The 25645-nt window shown below is 34.8% G+C and overlaps 1 protein-coding gene across 13 annotated transcripts in view; it reads right to left on the bottom strand.

Moving 5' to 3' along the window:
* Nucleotides 1-25645, bottom strand: part of GRIK2 (glutamate ionotropic receptor kainate type subunit 2) — a 753908-nt gene that overhangs the window by 224061 nt on the left and 504202 nt on the right. For all 13 annotated transcript variants that reach the window (XM_055535376.1, XM_055535384.1, XM_055535379.1 and 10 more), the window contains one exon: nt 471-677. In XM_055535376.1, coding sequence (XP_055391351.1) covers nt 471-677 — 207 coding nt within the window. The remainder of the gene's footprint in view (nt 1-470; nt 678-25645) is intronic.

Consider the following 25645-nt stretch of genomic DNA (forward strand, 5'->3'; position numbering starts at 1 on the left):
GCTTAATATTCTTGCTTTATTTTTATATAGTATTTGATTCTAGATTTTTTTGTACAGATATCTTTCATCTTTAAAGACAATAAATATCTTATCCTAGTACAGAAAATTTTTATCATGAAATTTAGAATTTGTACCACCTATTCTCTCCATTGATTAGAAAGCTAGTATTATGAAAGTGAAAAAGAAATTTATTATTAAAAAACTGAATTCCATCTTATAAATCAAGACCAAAACTTCAAGATATTAAACCACTAACTACTAGTTAATTTAAGATAGACACATGTCTCTAATAGAATTATATTCATCCCTTATATTCTTTATGCTTGACAAAAATAATATATACTTTGAATAACATTATTGAAAAAGTAAATACATCACTGTTCTTTGACTTTATTAACCCTTGACCATCAAAAAAAGGTAAATCTAATAAACATCTTCCAAAGGTAGTAATAATGAGAAAAGGGACTTACATGATCAATTAGTTCACGGACCATTCCATTCCATTGTCCATTGGCATCATCCTGGGCTCCATATTTTCCATCCTCCACAAGTCTAATTTCATATGTAAAGCCAAGGATTGTAGATAGCTCTCTGAGGAGGTCAATGCAATAGCCCTCAAATCGATCATTTCCATAAAGAGGTTTGTCAGACTTTTTAAACAGAACATAGGGTTCCTCCTGGAAACAGTGAACATGAAGGTAGGAAGTGTCAGTTAATCATGGAACTATTACAAAAATTATAACTTTGGTAATAAGTTGGTAAAGAGAGAAAATTCCACATTAATTTAAAACAGTCAATTTTATTTTTTTTCTCATTGTGATTAGCATAGGTTGAGACACTAAGAAGGCATATTCTTTGAGAACACTTATGTCTCATAAGAGATATTTTAATATAATAACATCAACACAATTATATAATAAAATGATATGTTATATATATTATACCACATCTTATATCACATATGATAAATAATATATAAAATGATTACATACTATATAATATATAATACCAAGATATAATTTAAATATATTATATTTAATTACAATATATGATTACAATATTCCAATTTGAATTATACCAAATAATTAATTTCAAGTGCATTGTTTTAGTGAGATTTATTGATAGAAGAATGAAAAAAAGTTATTATCTAATTGCCTACCATGTGCTAATAACTGAATTAGGCACTTATATATACATTATCTCATTCTTTATCTCATTCTGTTCTAAGAACTATCAAAATTACAACCATTATAATTATAAAAGAAAAAACAATAGCTTACTTTAGAGTATAGATGAAGAAACTAACACATATCAAGTGATTATGCATTCATCCAACATTTTATTGAGCACCTAATATAATTCCTGAATCATGAAGTTTATGGTATAGGAGAAGAAACCAATAATAAATGCCTAAATGAACAGAACCCATTACTTCTGATGCTGATCAATCGTATAAAAACATAAACTAGTGCAATAAGACATTGAATGAAATATCAAGGTACTTGCAAGATAAGAGAAGACAAAATTGACTAATATGTCTGGAAACCTTTTCTGAGGAGATGAAACATGCACTAGAACTTAAAAGACGAGAAGGAGTCTAGCCATTTGAAAATCTGAAAGAAGAGCATTTCAAGCCAAGGACACAGCAGTAAAAACCCTGAGATCAATATGACACTAGAGTGTATCAGGAAGAGGACAACAGCTATCAATATGATTGAAGTCACATGTAGTAGGTGAGGGAATTAGTTGAACAAGGTAAAAATGAAGAGCAAATGAAAGTGAAAGGCGCTCAGTCATGTCCTACTGTTTGCAACCCCATGGACTATATATTCGATGGAATTCTCCAGGCCAGAATACTGGAGTGGGTAGCCTTTCCCTTCTCCAGGAGATCTTCCCAACCCAGGGATGGAACTCAGGTCTCCCCCATTGCAGGTGGATTCTTTACCAGCTGAACCACAAGGGAAGCCCAAGAATCCTGGAGCAGGTAGCCTATTCCTTCTCCAGGGGATCTTCCTGACCCAGGAATTGAACTGGGGGCTCCTGCATTAAAGGCAAATTCTTAAACAACTGAGCTATGAGGGAAACCCAATGAAGAGCAAGTGAGGAGCCAAATCTTATAAGGCTTTACAAAGCAGGCCCTATCAAATACTGTATGTTTAACTAAGTGCTAAGAAAATCCACTTATCAGTATATTTTATTGGAAGTGGGTGGAACATGATATGACAGATTGTCCTATAACTAAACCAGGGTGCAACTATTTCACAGTGGACAAAGCCTCTGGAAGTTTCTCTCTAGAGTAAGATGTTGCAAAGTGAAAAAGTTTAGGAGACCCCCATGCCAATCCATTTAGCAAGCAATCACCCTCTTCCCAACCCCTGGAGCATATCAGTCATCTCATTAAGGCCATCACACAAAAAGATGTTTTGGACCAACAGCAGTGTGTCAGCTTGCCCATACTCATCTCAGAAACAAGACTAATTCCATCTCTCTTCCCATTTCCTTTGACCTGGCTTATCTCTACTGTTTCTTGCACACTCTAACTTTCCTGCTCTTCTGATGCTCCAGTGTGTAAAAGAAGTCCTGCTCAAAGACCAGCACCTTATTCCACATCTCACTTCCCTGGAATATCACATCCACATTGATTCATTATAGTATCTCCATGCTTAATACAATACTTGGCACATAATATGTGCAAAGAAAATATTAATTGTATAAATTATAAATTAATTTTCTGACTCAGTTTTCTTGTCTCTAAGTTGACTCAACAATGCTTTTAAGTTGTTTTGAGAATTCAACAAAAGGAACATAGCCGATATAGCTTAATATTATTTCATTATTTTAGATGCAATAATTTTCCATGGAGTCTAATAGACTTTATTTCTATAGCAGTTTTAGATTTACAGTAAAACTAAATGGAAAGTTCAGAGTTCCCATATACCCCCTGCCATCATGCATGTCAAGCCTCCTCCTTTACCAGCATCCCCCACCAGATTGATACACTTGTTATTTTTAATGAGCCTGCAATGATACATAATTATCAGTGAACACCCATAATTTATATTAGGATTGTATTTTCTATAGGTTTTGTCAAATATATAATGACATGTAGTTCACCATTATAGCAAATACAGAATAATTGCACTGCCCAAAAAGTCCTCTGTGCTCTACCTGTTAATGCCTCCCTCTCCTCCAAACCCTGGCAACGGCTAATCTTTTTTGTCTACAGTTTTCTCTTTTTCAGATGTCATATAATTGGATTCATACTATACTAAGTATGTAGCCTTTTCATATTGGCTTTTTTCACCTAGTAATATACATTTATGTTTCTTCCAAATCTTTTTATGGCTTGATGGGTCATTTCTTTCAAGTGCTGAATAATATCCCATTATCTGAATGTACCACAGTTTGTTGATCCATTCATCTACTGAAAGACATCTTGGTTGCTTCCAAGTTTTGTCAATTATGAATAAAGCTGCTACAAACATTCATGCGCAGATTTTTGTATGGATATAAGTTTCAACACATTTGGATAAACAGAGGTACATTCAATTGTTACATCATACAAGAGTATGTTTAGTCTTGCTAGAAACTGCCAAAATGTCTTCCAAATTAGTTGTACCAGTGGAGTTCGCCACGAGCAATGAATGAGAGTTCCTGTTGTTGTACACCCTCAACAGCATTTGGTGGTGTCAGTTTTCTGGATTTTATTCATTCTAACAGGTATGTAGTGATTTTTCAATGTTTTCTTATTTCACAATTCTCTACGGAAAGATGATATTGAGCATCTTTTCCTATGGTTCAACTGAGTTTCGTTAGGACTCTTTTATAATCGTCATTTTTCAAAGAGGTTAATTTTCCCAGGCCACACAGCTGAGAAGAAATAAAGAACACCTAAGAGGAGTCAAAGGATAGATTTGCTCTCAGGTTTTCCAAATTCCGAGATGCATACTTTCCCACAATCTCATATTTCTTTCTAAACTATTTAGGTAATTTGTGGAAAACCCACATATGCTGCTTCCCTGGTATCTTAGAGGGTAAAGCATCTGCCTGTAATGTGGGAGACCCGGGTTAGATCGGAGACCTGGGTTCAATCCGAGAACTGGGTTAAATCCCTGGGTGAGGAAAATCCCCTGGAGAAGGAAATGGCAACCCACTCCAGTACTCTTGCCTGGAAAATCCCATGGACAGAGAAGCCTGGTAGGCTGCAGTCCATGGGGTTGCTAAGAGTTGGACACAACTGAGCACACATGCGACTTCACACTTTCACATACACTGCATTTTTAAAATGGAATTAGTTAAAACACATAGAAATCAGAAATTAATACATAATTAAATTCAAAGTTAGATATTTGGGCTTACCAAAAGGTAAAAAGTACATTTAGGATCCTGTCTAATTTTTATATGGCGTTACCTGGTGGCTCAGTTGTAAAGAATCCACCTTCAATGCAGGAGATGTGGGTTGGATCCCTGGGTTGGGAAGATCCCCGGGAGTAGGGCATAACAACCCACTCCAGTATTCTTGCCTGGAGAATCGCAGGGACAGAGTCCCTCAAGGGCTACAGTCCAAAGAGTTGGACATGACTGAAGCGGCTTAGCATGCACTCACTAATTTTTATGTACTATGTGATCAGGTATAAAATGTATTTCCCAGGGATACAGAGTGCTGCAAATCTGACAGATATAGTCCTCTTCCACCCTTGGGGATATTATACTCATTTTCCTCTCTACACTTCCTGGCCTTCTAATCTTTAAAGTTAGGTAACACATGTCCATGGATCACAAGTTAAATGCCCTTGTTACCTGGGGAGAGGAGGGAAGCCCTGCAGCTGAACAGCTTTCTTGTGCTAGGTATTCACAGTTCAGGCACAGTCAGTTAGCTCTTTTTCTGCTGCCCCACAATAATTTTTACCATAATATTTATCATATTGAGTAGGGAGTGCTGATTTACATATATATTTTCTGAACTAGAATTGAGCCATTTATATGGCAAGATAGGAGCCATTTATACAGCAAATTTTCATCAAAAGCACCAAACATCACCAGGCACATAGCAGGGTTGCAAATAAATGACTGTGTAATGAACTGAATGGAAATGGACTGCTGTGGTCAACTGCGAAACCAAGGCAACTTGAACTTGAAGGAAACATTTTATAAGACAGCTAAGTTCTATGGGGTTTGGGGATGGTGGTAACAAATCCTCAGGTTCCTAACCAATGGCCAGGGGTTTAGGGACTTGAGAAGAACATATCATGTTCCCCTTAAGAGGAAGGAACAGCGAGAACATTTCTGGCTGGCAGAATGCGGGACAAAGAAGCATTTTGGTACAAAAATTATCAAATTCATATTTTGGTTGCAGTCAGTTTCTAATTTATAACTAAACAAGTATGTATTGTTTTTATTTAAAAGTCCACAGGTTGACCATTTTTCAAGCTCTAGACACTAAATAACAGCACTAACATTTTCCAAGTGTTTTAACTACTGCCCATTCCTGTTCTAAAAGCTTTTCCTTGGATTAATTTATTTATTTCTCATTACAGGAAAGTGAGGTCAGTGATATCATTATTAATTTTTATATTTTACAGATAAATAAACTGAGGGCTGGGGTGCTAAGCGTTTTGCCTAAGGTCAACAGCCAGCATACAACCTAGGCAATTGGACTACTGAATCACTTACCTTTCTACTATACTTCCCACATTAAATAGTTCCTAGTGATGGTTTCCAAACTGCATATAAATGCATGATTATACAGGGCTCATTAGCTAACTTAACATGTATGGTCTGGTTTTATTATTACTTTTTCAGTCAACTGGGATTAGTCATTAGTATACTGCATGCAAAATGGTAATACATTTATTAATTGCACAATGCAATCAAAATGATATTGGTGAACAATAGAAGTAAATATATAATCCTAAGAATTTATTTTCTACATAATAAATTATTTTCTTTCCAAATAAAAACACATATTTTTATCATAATACTTGAAAAATTTGTAAAAATAGGGAATTCCCTGGCTGTCCAGTAGTTAGGATGCTCTGCTTTCACTGCAGAAGACACAGGTTCTATCCTTGGCTGGGGAACTAAGATTCTGCATGACAGTGCAGCCAGATAAACAAATAAAAATAAAATATAATAATTTGTAAGAATAGCATATTTTCAGCCCAATGGATTTAGGAAGCAACATATTATTGTCTAAAAACTGTTTTCCCCCTATTTACACTATTAAGTTATGATTGTCTCTATTTAAAAATTTTATTTCAGAATATTTATGGCATACTTTTCATACAACCTTACCTGAACATTGGAGAAAATATGATAAATGTTAGTGATTACTTAAAAGTGCATAAGGCAAAAAGACATACATGTATAAGGTACAAAAGCAGAGCAAAAATTCCAAAAATTATTGTGCTATTTAAATGTCACCATCCAGCTTTTTGTAGTAACCATCCTACCTATTAATTTGATTTCCTTCACTTATCAGCTAATAAGAAAACCTCTGTCATAGGCAAATAAATGTGTTGATCTCTGTGAGATTAAAAAGCCTATTTAAATGTATATTTTAAACAGGTTTTCATATCACTAGGAAAAAATATGTTGTCTGAGTGCATCTTTTTAGTATTTATGTGTCTCCACAGTGTCTAATATCATTCTTCCCATATTTAATTCTGAGAAGTAAGACACTGTTTTCCAGCTGTGATTCCTATCTCCAGCTACACTGTGTCACAAGATAGTTTACATCGAGTTATGACTCTCCTTTTAGACTCTTCCTCTGTTTCACACAGCACAAGGATAAATAATAACCTCGTGTAAGAAAAGAAAAATGATACCAGAAGCAATTACTGTACCACATACTGAGTTCAATGAATAATATGATAAAACTCTCCTGGGCAACTTTACTGGTTTTTCACATAGTCTTAAATCTCCACATCAGCATTTGCTAGAGGTAAAAGCACTTCATTCCACTGGCATCTGTAATAAGGATTTGTCAGCATTTCTACTATCAATGCCAGTTTTAAGGAACCTAATAACTCACGTATTTTTATCTGTATTAGACTGGGATTTGACACAGAATAAACTCAAAATGAAGTTCTGAAAAAGTAAAATATGTTTAAGGTTAAGGGGAACAAAATGTTTTATTTAAATATAATAAAATTTTATACTTTTTAAATGTATAACTCATATATCCCTCAGCCCTTATCTAAAAAGATATAAATGATCTTTTTCATGTGTTAACCCTTGAACTATCATTGTCTTAAATAATTTAAAAACATTAAAGATATTAAGATGCAAATTAATTTTCTATGATATGTATAAAATATCCCCTACTATTACAACGATAAGAATAATAACTAATTTATTTATTTATTCAAACATATATTAAACTCTTATTGTGATACGTACTCCTTTAGGCTCCAGGCTAACAATGAAAATCAAAACAAAACAATACCTAAAATCCCAGCCCTTATGGAACTCTCAATCTAGTGATGAATTTTAAGTTTTTATCTATTTTAAATAATTTTGTATTATTTAGTGGCTACTTTGATTCATTAATTACCAGAAGAAAAATATCACTAGAGAGTACGTTTTTGAGAAACATGACTCTGTGTCTTAGAACATTTGGGTATGTATCAGGATCTATGACCCTCAATTCATTTCTTTGGGAAGATAGAAATGGATATTCGGTTAGCCCCAATCAGGTTTGGAATTTACCCTTATAACCAAAACTCTTTTAAAATGTGTTTGCAGAAGCCAGCTAAAACTGCATTTGTTTATGGGTAACAATATCCTTGCCTATGAAGTATTTATATTTTATGAATTTATATTTATATGTTAATGCCTCTTAAGGGCTAGCAAAAAATACCTTTTTAATAGTATTCATATGAACCAAATGAAAAAGATACATGTTTATAATAGTAATATCATGTTAAACTTATGGAGATTAAAACTTAAAACTGAACAGCTTATGTTTTCCCAAGGAATCATTTATTTCTTTCTATTTTCTGACCTCTATACTCTTTGTGTCCTATCACTACCCTCATACTGAAAGAATTACATAATAAATAATAAGAGAACAACCTAATTAACAGAGTGTGGAAATCAAGTAGGTGCCACAAAGTTGATTAGAAGTACAAGGCTAATAACTGGGCAGCATGAACAGTGGAGGAAAGATGCTGATGAAGTTGGCTTCTGAGGGCGGTGAGTCAGTTCTTTGAAAGTATAGAAAGTATAACTTAATATGAGAAAAAATTTAAAAAACTCAACATCTGGCCCTGGGAGGCAAATGAAGAATTATGCTTTCAAAAGGGAGATTAAGGATGAAAAAACATTATCATACACAGCAATACCAAGAAGATGGATATTTCTTTAACAAATAAGTTATCAACTCACTGTAACTATCTGACCATGACTCATCTTATTGCTCAAATAAACAACATCCATGGATGGAGTAAAAACACATAATAAATAATGTAAACATGTGAAGAAAATGCTTATGATAACTGTAAGGATGTTTTCTCATTACTAAAATATGCTCTCAGTTGGCATGTTTTGATTTTAACTGGCTATCATCATTCTTAAATGGAATAGTGACCTAGAAGTAAAAACAGCAACTCTGAAGATGATCAATGAATGACCATGCTTCTCTAACACAGTATATTATATATTGTTAGATGACGTTTAACAAGATGCATGTAGATATCTACATTTAATAATGTAATGTTAAAATATAAATGTAAAATAGTTTTATTGTTCATCCATCCATTCATCCACTAATGCATCAATCATGCATGCACTAATGAAATATGTGTATGCAAATTTTGTATACCAATTTTCAAAACAGAGGTCAGCAAAGAGTCTCTTAAAAAACAAATAGTAAATATCTTTAGCTTTGTGGGCAATATATTTGTAACCATTCAACTTTACCATGGTAGAGAAAATCAGCCATAGAAGCAATGAATAGTCCAGCAAAAAGTGTCAACACTCTTTTAAAATCAATTTTTTAGAACTCTGGAATCTAATAAAAACTCACAACAACCAAGAGAATGCTTTGTGAAGAGGAAAACTATAGAATTTTGATAGGAGGGCTCTGTGGCATATCAATTTACCCAGTTACTACTGACACTCCCCAGCGCTGCAGCAGCCTTGAAAATGGAAACCTATTCCTGATGCAGGTTGTGCAGCACCACAGGGAACATTGTGGACCTATTCTCAAATAATGTAGCAGTTCTGTGTTTTTACCCTTGTGGTGGTTCCCTGAAGAATCAGCTCAAAGATTTGCCTTTGTTTTGCCTACATAGCAGCTTCCCAGGGTTGAAGCTGCTTCCTGGATGTTTTCACAAGCATTAAAGATGAATACACTTAGCCACTACCTTCTGAGCAAGAATAAACTGCAGGAGCAAGAGATAAACTAAAAAGCCTGGGATAGAAAAGACAGAATAGGCTCAGGAAAGAGATACCTGGGACAATTAGGGTTATGAAAAACCCCAGCATATTCAAGGAAACCTAGAAAGTCACATATGTGCCTGTGGCAGGGTGTCGGCTCAGAAAAGACCTTAAAAGACTAAGCATTTTTACCTCTGGCTGGACTTCAGTCTCTGTGCAACCAGAAAGGGAAGAAGGCAGAATTGTAAACTGCCTGGATCTAACAAACAGCTAATAACAGTTCATTACTTTACGACACTAGTTTCACTAACAAGCTCTATGGTACATTCAAGAAAGAGTCCTCCACCACAAATACTTCCCTTAATTCTCAACTATGATAGATATATCTAAGGAGTGATTACTTTTTCTTTAATTATATCAAAAATTCATATATCTCCTTATATTTGTTTTTTTATCTCAACACTGAAAGTTTAATGAGTAATAGTATAAATAAATAAAATAAATTTCCCACTAAGCACAGCATTACAGGGCCTATTGTGTGGGTCAATCACCTTGATTATAAGAAAATTAATTATTAGATATAATTTCTCAAATCTCTTATTTTACTCCATTCCCATCTCTTCAAAGACCCTGATACTGGGAGAAATAGAAGTCAGGAGGAGAGGGGATGACAGAGGATGAGATGGTTGGATGGTATCACCTACTCGATGGACATGAGTTTAAAAAGCTCCAGGAGTTGAAGGATAGGGAAGCCTGGCGTGCTGCAGTCCATGTGGTCACAAAGAGTTGGATATCACTGAGTGACTGAACTGAACTGAACAGAATCTCTTCAAAGAGCATGTTTTCTCTTTTTATTTTTAAATTATCACCAATAAGTCTGTTTTTATCTTACTTTTTCCTTATTATCTATAAAATGAATAAACAAGTCATATCACTCTATCCATTCATTTATTCAGTCATTCAACAATCACTTAATAGATGTCTATAAAGCTGCAGGCATTGTTCTGTGTCATGAACATAAGACTAAGAAAACATGGTACCTATTCCTAAGAAACATTACAGTCTAGTGACAGAGACAGAGACTAAGACAAATAAACCGATAAGTAAATGTAAAGTCTTATGGAAATAGCACTTGAATTCAGTTCTCAGCCATGTTTGTACATAAAAATTAAATTAAATATTTTACAATTAAAATTATAATACTGATGCCTGTGCTCTATCACCAGAGATTCTGAAGTCAATTATCTAGGATGCTACCCTGGCATTATTACTTTTCAAAAACTTTCTAGATGATTGTCATGTATGGCTGGGGCAGTTTATGAGTGTGTGATCTGTGTAGTTTCACAGGACCCAGAACTCTGAAGATCTGTGCTAGGTTTAATATTCTGCTGGTGCCCTTTTAAAATTCTTATCAATTTTTAGTAAAAGAGTCTTGTTTTTGTTTTGTATTTTGGGTGGAAATGTATAGCTAGTCCTATATGCAGTAAGCAATGAAAACTACTGTCTTAAAGTGGTCTAGATGGTAATATTTCAGAGCAAGAAAATTGTTCATGTAGATGCTGAAAAGAATAAAGAGCTTTGTATGATTTAAGTAAAAAGAGAGTGTGGGACAAGAAAGATACAGGGAATTAATATCATGAGAACCTCAGTAAGGAAGCAGACTTTATTCCTATAAAATTGTGAAATACAACCTAAATATAATCACTGTTGATCATCAGTTCTTGAATTCATATCCTGCTTAGAATGGCATTTTCTTTCCTAAGATTATTTTTAAGCATCTACCTAAAACCAATTTTGATGCAGGAAATTAAGTTGAGGGTTTTTTTTTTCTTTAATAGTCTACCTTTAGGTAATTTCTTACTATTTAGACATTAGATGAATTTGAATGCATGTTTGGGAGAGAAAGAAAGCAAACCAAAAGGAGGAAGATATGATTTGCTAAGTGGCTGCAAAGTAGAGTTTTCAATCATTAGGATTCGGTTTCTTATAATTTAGTGAAATGATTAGAGGTTAGAGACTTTTTGATTTTAGAAAGGAGGACCCAATGTTAACCATCCACTAACTCTACTTATGCTTCTCCAAAAAAGGCTGAAATATGCTGACAGAAAAAATGAATTAGAACGAAGAACTAATACTAATTGGGTTTCTACCCTTATCCCATCCAAGGTTGATCAAATACTGGCAAACCTTTCAATGTTTCTGAATATGCATGCAAAACATGTACAATAAGGATTATTCATCAGTGATTAACAGTAGTTAGCAGCCTTCATCTGCTGAAAGTTATTCTTTACACAATAAACAGTGAGTATAACTTTCAGCTGCTGCCTTTTGTAATCAATAAAATCAATAAATGTTTATTGAGTATCCACCATTTAAAAGAAAATACCCTGCTTTAGGAAAATGGTGCATCTCCTAAGCACTTTTTAATCTAATTGAAAATACAGAACTTGTACAGGAAAATGCAAACTAATAATACAAATTTTCATGGAAGTGCCTAAGAAATAAGTTGTATAGATTAAAGGACCATTAGGTGCGCCCATTATAGGGACATAAAAATGTCTCAAAGTAGTCAGATAAATCATTCTAGAGAAAAAGGCAGCAAAAAAATGGAGTGTACAATGAGTATAAATTAGATAAATGTGGAGAAGAAAAAGTTGTTCTCAGGTGGTGCAGTGGTAAAGAATTCTCCTGCCAATGCAAGTGACACAAGAGACACAGTTTCCATCCCTGGGTTGAGAAGATCCCCTGCAGTAGGAAATGGCAACTCACTCCAGTATTTTGGCCTGAAAAATTCCCTGAACAGAGAAGCCTGGTGGACTATAGTCTATAGGGTTGCAAAGAGTTGGAATGGACTGAGTGACTGAGCACAGCACTTAAGAGTTGTTCAGGCAAGAGAAATGAAGAAGAGGAATGATAGTTTCTAAGAGGAAGATATTCAAAAACATGTTAGAAAGCCTTATGGGAAAATAGTAAAATGAGAACTATTCATTACTTATTAATTTTTGAATTACTTTATATCCATTGAAGTTATCACTTACTGATAACCTTGTACCAGGAACTATGTTCATATTTTCCAAATCTTTATCTCTACTACACACTTTAATTTGCATACTATTTTATTATCCTCATTATTAAATTATGGTAACTTACCCAAGGTAACTCATCTACTAAGTGGCCAACTCAAGATTCAAACCTAGATTTTCTGACTTCCATTTGTCCCTTCAATCGGCAGAAAAGCCCTTTCTTAATTAGGTATTAAACTCAGTTACCCAGTGTCAACAAGCCATAGAAACTGTCTGCTCCTCTGCTGAGGATTGGTGGAGTAGGTAATTTAAGGATTTGCATACATAAATAAATTTCATCATAAAAATCAACAAGTACCTAAAAATAATTATGATTAAACTTAAATATAATGTATTTGTACACAGTGTATTCTTCTGGAAAATTATCCCACAAGTTTTATTTTCTAGAAAAGACTCTGCAATTTAAAATATTTAGAAATTCTACATAATCACATCCCTTTGAGATATCCAAGATACATATGAATGTATTAAAGACTTGGTGATAAGGAAACCTAGTGAATTTGGCTTAACTAAGGAAATGGCAACCCACTCCAGTGTTCTTGCCTGGAGAATCCCAGGGACAGGGGAGCCTGGTGGGCTGCCATCTATAAGGTCGCACAGAGTCGGACACAAGTGAAGCGACTTAGCAGCAGCAGTATTTCTGAAAATCTATGAACCACAGAGTTGTTGTAGGGCATGCCTGTATCATATACCTATCAGAATTGTGGAGTATACTCCAACATTCTTATGTAACCAAATGTATGTATTTGTGTGTGTGTGTGTGTGTGTGTGTGTGTGTGTGTGTGCTCAGTCATGTCCAACTCTTTGTGGCCCCATGGACTGTAGTGTCCCAGGCTCCGCTATCCTTGGAATTTTCCAGGCAAGAATACTGGAGTGGGTTGTAATCCCCTATGCCAGGGATTTTCTCAACCCAGGGATTGAAGCAGCATCTCTTGTGTCTCCTGCTTTGGAAGATGGATTCTTTGCCACTAACACCACCTGGGAAACCCAATGTAACCAAAAAAAAAAAAATTCTATTGCTACACACATAGAAAGTGAAAGCTGTAATGTAAAAGCAGTGTTTTGTTTCTAAGGTCAGACTGTATCATATTTGTCAAACAGTTGCAAATTTAAAAGCTCCAAAGAGGAAATATAAATTTAGATTTTCTTTTTAAGAGCACAAAGCTATGGCAAACATGAACAAATGTATGGCCTTTGACTCTAATTACATTTGAATGCAGTATAAAAAATTCTCCATATAATATGAAATGCTTTCCAAACAGCTGTGTGAAAAAGGCATTTCTTTTCTATTAGTTCTGAAATGAAGTAGTTAAAAAAAATATCCATTTAGTTGGTTTCTTTTACCAATATGGGTTTAACTCAAACAAGGTGATGAAAACAAATCCATGGGTTATTTCTTTTAATTAATTACTACATAGAACTAAAACTAAGAGAACTCAGAACATAAAATTTATAAGATCCTAGTTAATGGTACTCATTTTTATTTAAGTGACTAATTAGTGGCATAAATGCCTTATGAGTAGTAGACCTAATAAAATACATTGACTGATAAATGGGTAAGAACTGGGGGAATCAAGTGTTATCCTGGATTTCTAGGCAAAAAATACTCACTTTAGTGATGCCAGGAAAATGAAACACGTGTGTGTTTTATACTATGGAAAGAGTTCTGTATCTTTCTTTCTTGAGTCGCTGTAGTAGAGTTAATCAGAGTTACGATATAGTTTGTCACTAAGAGTACCATTTAAATCCCAAATAAAGAGAAGTAATTAGGAATCAATGTCAAGTAATCCAGTGTGGTTCAAAACCACAGATATTAGGACCTGAGTATCAGACACTGATGATCAGAAAGGGAAGTTAAGTTGGAAGTATCTGCCATGATTCAGGACTTACTGGTCTTGAAGGACTCGTGATTGTCATCTGAAAACCACAATTTCCAAATATGTGTAAGGTATTCTTGAGTCTGACTCAAAGGATAGTATATTTTTTTCTCCCAGACTCTTTATATTCCTGGGAAGTCAGAATTTATAATTATTTGTCAAGCCAAACAGAATACAGCAGGTGTCAGGACAGAAGCAACAAAAGCATCAGGAAAGAAAAAAATGTTCAGTGGTATAGATTCACAGAAAACACACACGAGTTCTCTACATGAACAGTATCACCAATATTCATGATTCAAACCACCCTCTATTTTGATAACTCCAAATATGATTTCCAATCCAGACCATTCTCTTTAGGTATGGAACTACATGTCTAACTGCCAACCAGATCATATACCATAGAAAAACTAAATGCTGTATGTTCAAAATTAAAATTCAATTTGTATTATCCCAATTTGCTATTTTATGTCAATTCTGTTTCCAGCCACATTTACCAGAAAAATAAAAGTGATCTTAACCTCTGACCTCTTCTTAAACTCCAATTTGCAAACCATTACTCCCCTTTAACCCCCTCTCTTCACCCTATATGCCTTGGAAATTTCATTTATTTCCCCCATCTTTGAACAATGCCATAGTTTGGAACTTATCATCTTTCACTCTTGCAATATTCTCTTGGCTGGTCTCACTAAATTCTGTCTCATGAACTACACACAATTCTATCTCCAATACTAAGAAGGATTTTTTAAAATCTCAAATTGATTATATCAATCATGCACTTAAAATCCTTCTAAATTGTCTCATTGTGAATAGCAGACAGTCTTAACTCCTTTAGGAGTCCTACAAGGCCTTTTCTCTGCTGTTGCCTGCCTTCTACCTTTCCCACTACTTCTCTCACACATTGGCTGTGCTCCATCGGGAGTGGACTACTTACAGGGAGTTATTCATATGCTCTAAGCCCTTTCACATGTCTGCACTTTCAAACATAGGCTTCCCAGCTGGCTTCCCAGCTGGCTTCCCAGGTGGCTCAGCGGCAAAGTATTTGTCTGCCAATGCAGAAGATGCAGGAGACCCAATACCTACCCGGGTAGGTAAGATCCTTTAGAGTAGAAAATGGCAACTCACTCCAGTCCTTGCCTAGAAAATTCCATGGACAGAGGAGCCTGGCAGGCTACAGTCCATGGGGTTGCAGAGTTGGGTATGATTGAGCACAAAGGTTTACAGTTTTCTGCCTTCAAACATACTTTTCCCACAGCCTGAAATATCTGGTATTCTTGACCTACTAGAGCCCTACTCCCAAAGTAAATATAGCTCAAGATATGTGGAAAGGAGGCAGTGGCAGCCCCTCTCCTAATTCTTTACCAAAGTAGTTCTTAGGTTTTGGGCAAATATAAAAACTCCCAACAGTGAAAAGTAAGAGTAACAAAGTCTCACTAAACGTTGGAATGTAGATATGTACAGAAAATTACATATGTAAGATAATTGCTAGGTTGCAGACAATGTGTAGGGCTTCCTATGAGGCACTAGTAGTAAAGAACCCGCCTGCCACTGCAGCAGATGTAAGAGTGAGATGCAGGTTCAATCCCTGGGTTTGGAAGGTTCCCTGGAGAAGGGCATGGCAATCCACTCCAATATTCTTGCCTGAAGAATCCAATAGATAGATGAGCCTGGTGGACTACAGACCACAGGGTTGCAAAGAGTCAGACACGACTGAAGCGACTAAACACACACACACACACAGTAAATGTTGTAAACACACTAGGGCAAGAGCGTGAACATGTCATCAAAAAGGGTTCCTTTCTACTTGAGAGATAAAGCATGTTCTAGACGGCTCCTAAGAAATAATTTGTAGAAAAGCAGAGTGAAAAGAGAGGACTCGTTTTTGATGATGAATTCTATTTAAAAACAAAGAATGGATTCTTAGCAAACTGTATGTAGATCCAAAATTCAGTGTATTTTCTCATTTAGATGTAGAAAATGCAACAGTATGTTGCTAGGGCAGGGTGGTCAAGCTGTCCTACTCACGTGACTAGAATTCATGACTTTTTAAAAATAATTCTTGAAAATATACACTTATAAGGCATTTGATGAGGAAACTTGACTATCATTTTGAAACAATTGACACTAAATATAGACTGCAGGAAACAGAGAAGCTTTGGTCTCCTAAAGGCAGCTGAAAGGAATGCTTTGTTTTCCTCATCAGAAGTTCTTGCTCAGAGGTCCATACTCCATGCCAACCAGACAACTAGGGTAGATTCTCCAACACATTTCTGGGGAACTACCCACTTCCCTTGCACTGACCCTAGCAGAAAACTGAAGGAAAATTGAATTAATGTGACTCTGGATTAATCATGCTGAAATCTAGAGAACACAATTAAAGTTTGCATCAGTCAAAAGTTCATTCTACAGCCTGCTTTTCCTTCCTGATTGAGAATGCTAGCACCGAAGATGATGTCACCTGGACTACGGGTTGTAGGATTGCTTTCAGAAATTATATAACATGGAGAATAGATATATAGATGTAAGTGTTTATTAGACCCTCTAGATAGAAAGTCACATCCCCTCAAACAGTCCTTTATTATCTGGATTTCAAGCCTGATGTCATTTGAGAGATGATGGTTCTGCATAACTTCAAAGCACTCTGGTAAACATTAAGCTGTATGATGCAGCTTCTATTTTAAAAGTGTCTTCAAAGCACTTTTCAGAGCAAAGCTCAGCCTTATATAAATTTGTCATTAAACTATTTAAAACAAAGTAAATAAATAGAACACAAATAATAAGAATATATAATAATGGAAGACATTATGCAAAACATAAGAAAAACAGGAAATAGAAAAATAAGTGAAGTAAAAAACAGGAAAAAAATGGCTAAATTATAAGCATATATTTTAGCAAAAATAATATGTCTTTTGGTAAAATTTAATGAACCAAATTTAAAAAAAAAAAAGAAAAAATGAATAGAACTTTACATGAGAAAGTGACTCAGTAGACAAAGTTTATAAAATTTATATGATGATCATATATGAAAAACTCATAGTACATTTGAATACCTGATATGCATCAATGCACCATATAAAATTGACTCAAAAAGAGGTGACAAAATGAATATGTCAACAACTATGAAATAAATTGTATCAGTTATTAAATAAATCTTCCCAGAAAAAATCTAAATACTGTAGTATTTTTAGTTTTGACCTAATATAAAACAAATAACCTCAAAATATGGACTGCTTTAGAGCACAGCAAATACTGTGGGCCAGTTCCTTTCTTTTTAAATGCAGTTAGCATAACCTGACAAAAACAGCTAACAAAATAGTGAAATACTGTAACTAAGGGTCCTAGTGAAGTCATAGTGAAGTCGCCCAGTCATGCCCGACTCTTTGGACCCCATGGACTGTAGCCTGCCAGGCTCCTCTGTCCATGGGATTTTTCTGGCAAGGATACTGGAGTGGGTTGCCATTTCCTTCTCTAGGGGACCTTCCCGACCCAGGGATTGAACCCGGGCCTCCTGCATTATAGGCAGACGCTTTACCGTCTGAGCCACCATGGAAGCCCAACTAAGGGTCAGTCACTATCAGATGTTCCTAAAAACAAGATATAACAAACAAACATAGCAGTCCATTGAAATAATTTTTCACCATATCCAATAACAGTTTATGTCTGGAATATAAATATTTTAATATTCAGAAATTGACTAACATTCATCAGAAAAGTACAACTAGAAAAATTAATAATAATCTCCACAGGTAACTAATGTATTCAATAATAATTAGCATCCAATCCCAAGTGGTCCTAGTGGTAAAGAACATGCCTGCCATTGCAGGAGACATAAGAGGCACAGGTTCAATCCTTGGATCTAGAAGATCCCCTGGAGGAGGGCATGGCAACCTACTCCAGTGTTCTTGCTTGGAGAATCTGTTGGACAGAGGAGCCTGAGGGGCTACAGTCCACAGGGTTGCAGAGTTGGACACGACTGAAGTGACTTAGCACAGCACAGCACGATTTTGAAAAATAATAATTTTTATGAATAGAAATAATTTTTATTCATAGTTGGAAAACTACGAATAAAAAGTATTTTTGAGAATACAGCTATTATTGTAGTTAATAATAAAAAGTACAATTGAAACAAGGAAAACAGATAACAAAGTTCTCATCAAATACAAGTAAAAAATAAAACAGATAAAGGCGATGAAAACCAGTAAAGGAAGAGATGAAATTATAGCTCTGTGTAAGAAGCATGATAAAATAGCTAAACTATCAAGAAATAAAAATAAATTAAAATCTACTAAAGAAAATTACCTGTAAAACTCTTAAATACAGGAATATTTCAATAAAGTGACTCAAGGAAAACCTTCAAAAATAAATTATTTTCCTATATTTATATCACAAAAAACATAAAATCACATTGAACTCATAAGTAGAGCCCACTCAGTTCAGTTCAGCCGCTCAGTCGTGTCTGACTCTTTGCGACCCCACGGACTGCAGCACTCCAGGCTTCCCTGTCCATCACCAACTCCTGGAGTTTACTCAAACTCATGTCCATTGAGTTGGTGATGCCATCCAACCATCTCACCTTCTCCAGGGGATCTTCCCAACTCAGGAATTGAACCAAGGTCTCCTGTATTGTTGGAGAATTCTTTACCAGCTGAGCTACCGGGTAAGCCCGTAGAGCCCACTAATGCTGTTTTAAAAGACAGTCAACAGTCTGTCCTCACAAGCTCTGTATAACAGATATTCTATTGAAATTATGGCATTTGGTCTTCTATTAACTTTAGCTTATTCTATCACTTTTTATTGCTTTTTGTGTTTTTTTTTTTAATATTCAATGAGAATTTTATTGAAATGCTAAGAAAAAGCATATCACTTTCACAGTGTTAATCAGAATAACTTCTATTATGAACAGAATTTAGTGAATACTTTGATTATAGCTTTGCAGACGATTCTAATTGTTAGCACTGTAAAACTAATACCAGAATAAATAAAAATGAGCACTAGTACTGAAACAGTAGATTAAAGATGAAAAATAGAGAACATGTTTAAACAGAAAACAGTCTCTGAATGAAGAGGACTTTTATGCTTTATTCCTTCAGGTCTGTTTTTATTTAGATCTGACTTGGGAACATAAGTAGCTTTCCTAAAGTAACTTCAGCTCTGTCTCCTGCTTGACAGCTGGTATAGGGGCTCCAGACCATCTGCCAAGAGAGAGCCAAGTCATGGTCAGACATCTCCAAGCAGAGAGAACCAATATTCTCATGTCCTGATTTTTAAACAGTTTGCATTTTTTCCCTCTGAAAAACATTGGTTGTTCTTATGTTTATCCTAAATTGCTTCAAATATATATATTTTATTATTTAGGAAAATTTCATGGAAACATTTATTATGACAGTAAGAAAAAATACAGATTTATAGAGCTTTATTCTAACTTAGCCAACTTTTGGTTAATGGGTATGAAAGAAATTATGTATCTCATAATTGGAAGATGATTTAAAAAGAAAAGAATTTTATGTTTATCACTATTATACCAAATACATATATAAGTGCTAATTTAGTTGATATGTTTTATACATTCTTTCAAAATAAATTCAGAAGGTTGCTACATTATATATAAATGATTCATTTTAAGGTATTTATTTGCATTCATCTTGTTACTTTAAAACAATGAAATTTAATCAGAATCCAGTATTATTAACATTTGTGAAGTTTATTGAGTACTTGGTTTTATAACTTATATTATCTAAGGCCTGCAGACAATGTCACTTTTAATAATACCACCACTGGTCTAAACCACATTTTAGTCATTCTAAAATAATTGTGTTATTTTTTTCTTAGCTCAATTAAAGAAATGTTATAAATGCAACTAATAAACTTTGATCTTAAAAATGGAAAGGGGTCATATTTAAGGGAATTGCTTAAGAATAAACTTAACTACTATTTCATTACATTTTATTGATTCGGATTACCCTAAATGTAGTTGGAAAAATACATAGAAGCCTAACAGATCAAAAAAAAAAAGTTCCATTCTTTAGGCAAGAAATGACCAATAACAACTGTAAGCAACAGATAAGCATAAATAATAATTACACAGTTGAATGTTATCAGTCCATTGATTGGACAGTATTATTTATTTCTTTTTTTGGCAGACTCATGCTTTTACTGCTGTAGGGCTGAGAAATCTTCCACTGTCTGAGTCCCAGTCTTTAAATTTCCTTCAATTCATCATGGCTCCTAGAATCTGAACTCTGCCATCCCTAATTAACATGCATGTCAAAAGCCAATGCGCACTACAGGCTATCTCAATTGAAAGTGAGAATACCAGGAGGGAAAAGTGAAAACCCTAGCAGCTACCATCAAAACAGCTTAATGTTTTCAAGAAGAGGCAATACGAAAGATGACTGGCTTGTTAGGATCAAAGAGTACTGATGAGAGTCTCCATCTGAGTTCGTGCAGTGTTCTCTTGCCTGGGAAACAAACCTGCTTGTGACATCTCAAGACATTACAAAGGCACTTTCACGTGAACATGCTGGACTGAAAATAAATAGCTATCATAATCTGGGGCTTTTGCTTTAAAGAAACAACAAAATAGTGCAGCAGGCATGTAGCGCATGCCTACTGAGGTAGAACTGTTACCTTAATTTTTAATAAATTATGTTTATTATTTACCTTTTATTTTTTTTTTCAAAATTCAAGTGCATTCTGAGGCAAACTACAGAAGTTATTCTTTTATTTTGTTTTGCAAATCTACTAAGGAAAGGCATGCTTTTTAATGCCTGATTCTCACACAATCACACAAACACACAGACACACACACACCCCTTTACTACACTACTGCAGGCACAATCATCACACTCTTAGCTGCTGCAAACTGCGTTTACCTCTTTGCCGAGGAATAACTTCAGAGAACTTACATCATGTTCAAAAAACATTACCATTCTAGAGAGTTTTTTTGTTTTTAATCTATGTCTATAGAAAATCTCCCAGAATTTGGAAAGGTGAGAAGAATATCTTTCTCTCTGAAATGGAGCATTTATCACCTGAAACTGTAACTGACAGTGAAACAGATTGAAACGAACTGTCAAGAAAAAAGGACTAGAGTTCTGCTAGTTGTGCTGTTCACCAACATTTCAGGAAAGATGCTTCTGTCAGAGCAATATGGATTTAAAGGAGGGCTTGGCTTAGTGATTATCATTCATTTTATTAAAAAAAAAACAAACTGGTATGCTAGTTAATTCTTACACTTGACTGATCAGTTTAGATTGGAGATCTGGGTTGTTACTGTCTTTCTACTGGAATTTGTATTTTAGCCATTAAATATTTCATTAGCTTAATTCACAAGTGAAAGAAGAAAGAGGGAAGAAAAGAAAAGCCAAAGCTCCAATCAATCAAATGTGCCATTTCACCGCTCTTCCAGTAAATGGTTTGATGGGAAGGGAGACTGCACCTATTAGCTAATCTCCAAACTGCATTTCATCTCTGAATCTAATTTATTATCCCCTTACATGAATAATCAAGATTTGACTACACAAAATTACTGCCAACATCTCCATTCAGATAGGACTAAATAGAACTCATTATCTCTCTTTCCAACATCCTTATCATGCTCTGTGGTAATGCTAATACTCTGCCTCATGGGCTTTTAACCTTGAAGTCCTCGTTCACCTTTCTCAATTGTTTTTGCCCCACATGTAATGCATTCATGATAAATCTCATACATGATATTTTGATGTTGTCTTCTCTTTCCTTTTGCATCTGGATACAATATCTCTCAAATCAGACTCTATAAATATCCTATTCATCAGTATCCATGAAGAAACCATACCTCCCTTGTTCAAAATGTTCTTTGACTCAATTCTTTGTTAAACTGTCTTAGAAAAGGACATTCATGGATTTATCCTGTCTTTCTTTTTAGAAAGAAATTTCTAAAAAGAAATTATTAATGTCTAAATTATAAATATGGGATTTAAAGAGACTAGGGTATCCACTCTGGCTGAGTAAATATAAAATTACTGGAACCATAAACAGAGCTTGGAAATATAGGAGAAACAGATATAACGAGGCCTGAATTGAAGAAAGATGTTTGAATCGTGTTGAGTTTGATCTTTAACATGCAGCTAGATATATGTCCTGGGTAGTTACATCTGAATCTCAGATCAAGGACATAGTTACAATTTAGATTATACAATTTTTACAAGGTACTATCGTGATGACATCTTTGATAAAATTAAAGCAAAATTATTTCATTTCCATGTAGTTTTCTGTGGTTAAACTGAACAAAAAATTCATACTTCTCCAATCATTTCTTCTAGAACTTGGTATATGTTATTTATAATAAAATAATCTGTAACAAAATTACGATATTGATAATAATGTTGACAACTGAAAAGAATATAACAACAAAATGAAAACACTTAAGGGTTTTATTATGGTAGCATTTTAAAATTAGATTTAATAAAGAAGGATGAAGGAAGCAGATGTGTGTATGCGTGTGTATGTGAGATTATGTGCTAAAAAAATGAGGTTCTGGTCACTTACAAAGCCTTTAAAGACTGAGACTCTAAGATTTTTAAAAGTATGCCTAATTTCACATTAAAACAAATAAAATAGTCACTGGCTCATTAAAATACTACTAGTCATTAAGGGAAAGAACATGTTTCTTTCTCTGTGATATAGCTACTGATAGTTTTATGTTAATCTAGCTAATCTGGAGGTCTAAAGAATATGAGAATATATTTGAAATAAAATACAACAAGCTACTAAAACAAGAATGAAAACAAAAGCACAATCTCTGAAACAGAAGAAAAAAATATGATGAAAAAAGATTTGCTTGCTTTTGAATATGGTATGAGCAGCCTGAGTTTGAATGAGGCATTCATCTCACATAAACATTTAAGTAGTACTTGTACATGCATAACTACTTAAATTATGTTGATCTTACCATCTCCAGAGCACATCATTAAAACTGCTTAGAAACTGTATAGGGACTGATAAAAATGAAAAACCTTTTTCTTTGTAAAGCACCAGTGTCTGGGTTTCCAAGCCTGAATGCTAGTAACTCTCTAAGAAGAACTACATGCTTGGCAGTCATCCTGTGACAATGGGAAGATAAGAATCAGAGGGAAAACCCTATTGCAGGGACAGATGTGAAGCCTTAGAAAACTTCTTTTGTTGATATGATGGAATAAACTGCAGAACCATTTAGGGGATATTTGGTCACTTCTCTCTTTTGTACTGTGATTCTTTCCATTGTTCTTGGGAGTTTGCTTCCAGATAAGCCACCTGTAGGCTGTGCACTCCAACAATAAAGCTTAATAGGCCTAAGCAAGTAAACTCAGCACTGAAATACACAACTTTCTAGGAAGTGCTAGGAAAATAAAAAATAAGACTAAGTTGCAGATGCAGGCACATTTGTTCAATTCATTGAGCAACCGGGAAGAAAGAATCTCCTTAGAAGTGATTTTTCTGAAAAAGTAACCAAATTTCATAGTCATTGGCATACTAAAGTGCTACTAGTCATTCAAGGGAAGAACATGTACAGTGGCATTTAGTGCTAGTAATCTTTTGATGGACAAAAATCAATTATTCTAGAGGAGCCACAGAGTGGGAAGCACTCAACATATTTAAACAGGCATGAAAAAATCAATTGAAAACCAAGAGCACAGAGGGGAAAATAAGCATTCCCTCTATGAGCTTAAATAAATATCCAGCCACCTGATACTGTCCCTTGCTAGTGTACCCAAGGTAGTAAGGACAACAGGATGAGGCTGATAAGATGAAAATAGAGCACATATTGGTCTTCAAAAGCTCTCTATATCTCATCCAGAATGAGTAATTTTGTTATGATTTTGGTGATTATAAATTTATATTTTAACAATCGAAAGTGAAAGTGTTAGTCACTCAGTCGTTTCAAAGTCCTTGCAACCCCGTGGACTGTAGCCTGCCAGACTCCCCTGTCCATGGAATTCTCCAGGCAAGAATACTGGAATGGGTTGCCATTTCCTCCTCCAGCAGATCTCCCTGTCTCAGGGATCAAACCAGGGTCCACACGGCTGGTGGATTATTTATCATCTGAGCCATGAGGGAAGCCATTTTACAATTTTATGCTCATTTATGCTCATCTATGAAATCATCATAGATGAAAATGTGATTCTAAGGTTGATACTTTAAAATTCCATTTGTAATGATACAAGAAGCAAGGAAATTTTAACAACCACTAAATTTGAAATTCTAAAACCAGAGAGGTAATATGAGGAATATTCAGGAGATGGCATGAGTAGACTAGAGTTTTAGGTCTAACCTCCTCCTGCAGAAGAGGCTATATAATTTCCAAATTATATAGCACCATATAATTAAAAACTAAAAAAAAAAGTAATTACAAATTTAAAAATTGTTTAGAGCTTCTGAAAATGAACACTTTCCATGTGATAACTATATTCTATACCCATACAGTGTATTGGGCATAGATTATGTTGTTGAAGAGGTGTAAAAAATATTTGTAAACAAGATGCTTAATCTCATTTCTAAAGAGAAAAAGTGAGTTAAGCTCCATTACTCTTGATTGTCCAGAAAGATCTGAGATTATGGTTTAAAGAAGCTGAAAAAAAACCGAGTGCTAAATTAGGAGAGGAGAGAAACAAGAAGATCAAGGCATCCAAGCAAGAGTAACCTAAATCTCGGTCCCTGAGGAAATGTCTAGATGTCTGGGGACACACCTATAATGGTATCATGGTACTTTAGCGTAGGTGGTATTTCTGGATGAGAAACATTCTTTGGGTGAACAATTCTCAGTCAAGATACTATTTTGATCATAAACTATAGCTGTTAGACTTTTCCAAGCTGGGACACTGGAGATTTCATTTTACAGTATTGGTTGCTCAAGTAGGCTACAGATTGGTTAAAAAAACTACTGTTCTACTTTCTAGCTCTGTGGTCATGAGTAGGTTACTTGGAGAATCTGAATACCAGTTTTCCTACCTGTGAAAGAGTATGGATAATGGTGTCTAACAAAAAAGGTTATTATGACAATTAAATGAGTAAATCGATGAGTAGTGCTTTGAACATTGTCAAGTACCTAGCAGTCATGCCAAAGATGTGTGTTATTAATTTTTGGTAATGAACCATATTCATATAGCAGTATTTCATGAAGCTGAGAAGCATATAGAAAACTGGCCTCAGTCATTATAGTCTTTGAATTTTGTAACTTTTCAAGATCTTTCTTGCATATGTTGTTTTATCTGCTAAGAATACTCATTCCCCCTCCCTTTACTTTGATAATTTCTTCTCAAACTTCAGCTCTCTATCCTTCTGCAGTGA

The sequence above is a fragment of the Bubalus kerabau genome, chromosome 9 (assembly GCF_029407905.1).
Source record: "Bubalus kerabau isolate K-KA32 ecotype Philippines breed swamp buffalo chromosome 9, PCC_UOA_SB_1v2, whole genome shotgun sequence".
Lineage (NCBI taxonomy): Eukaryota > Metazoa > Chordata > Mammalia > Artiodactyla > Bovidae > Bubalus > Bubalus kerabau.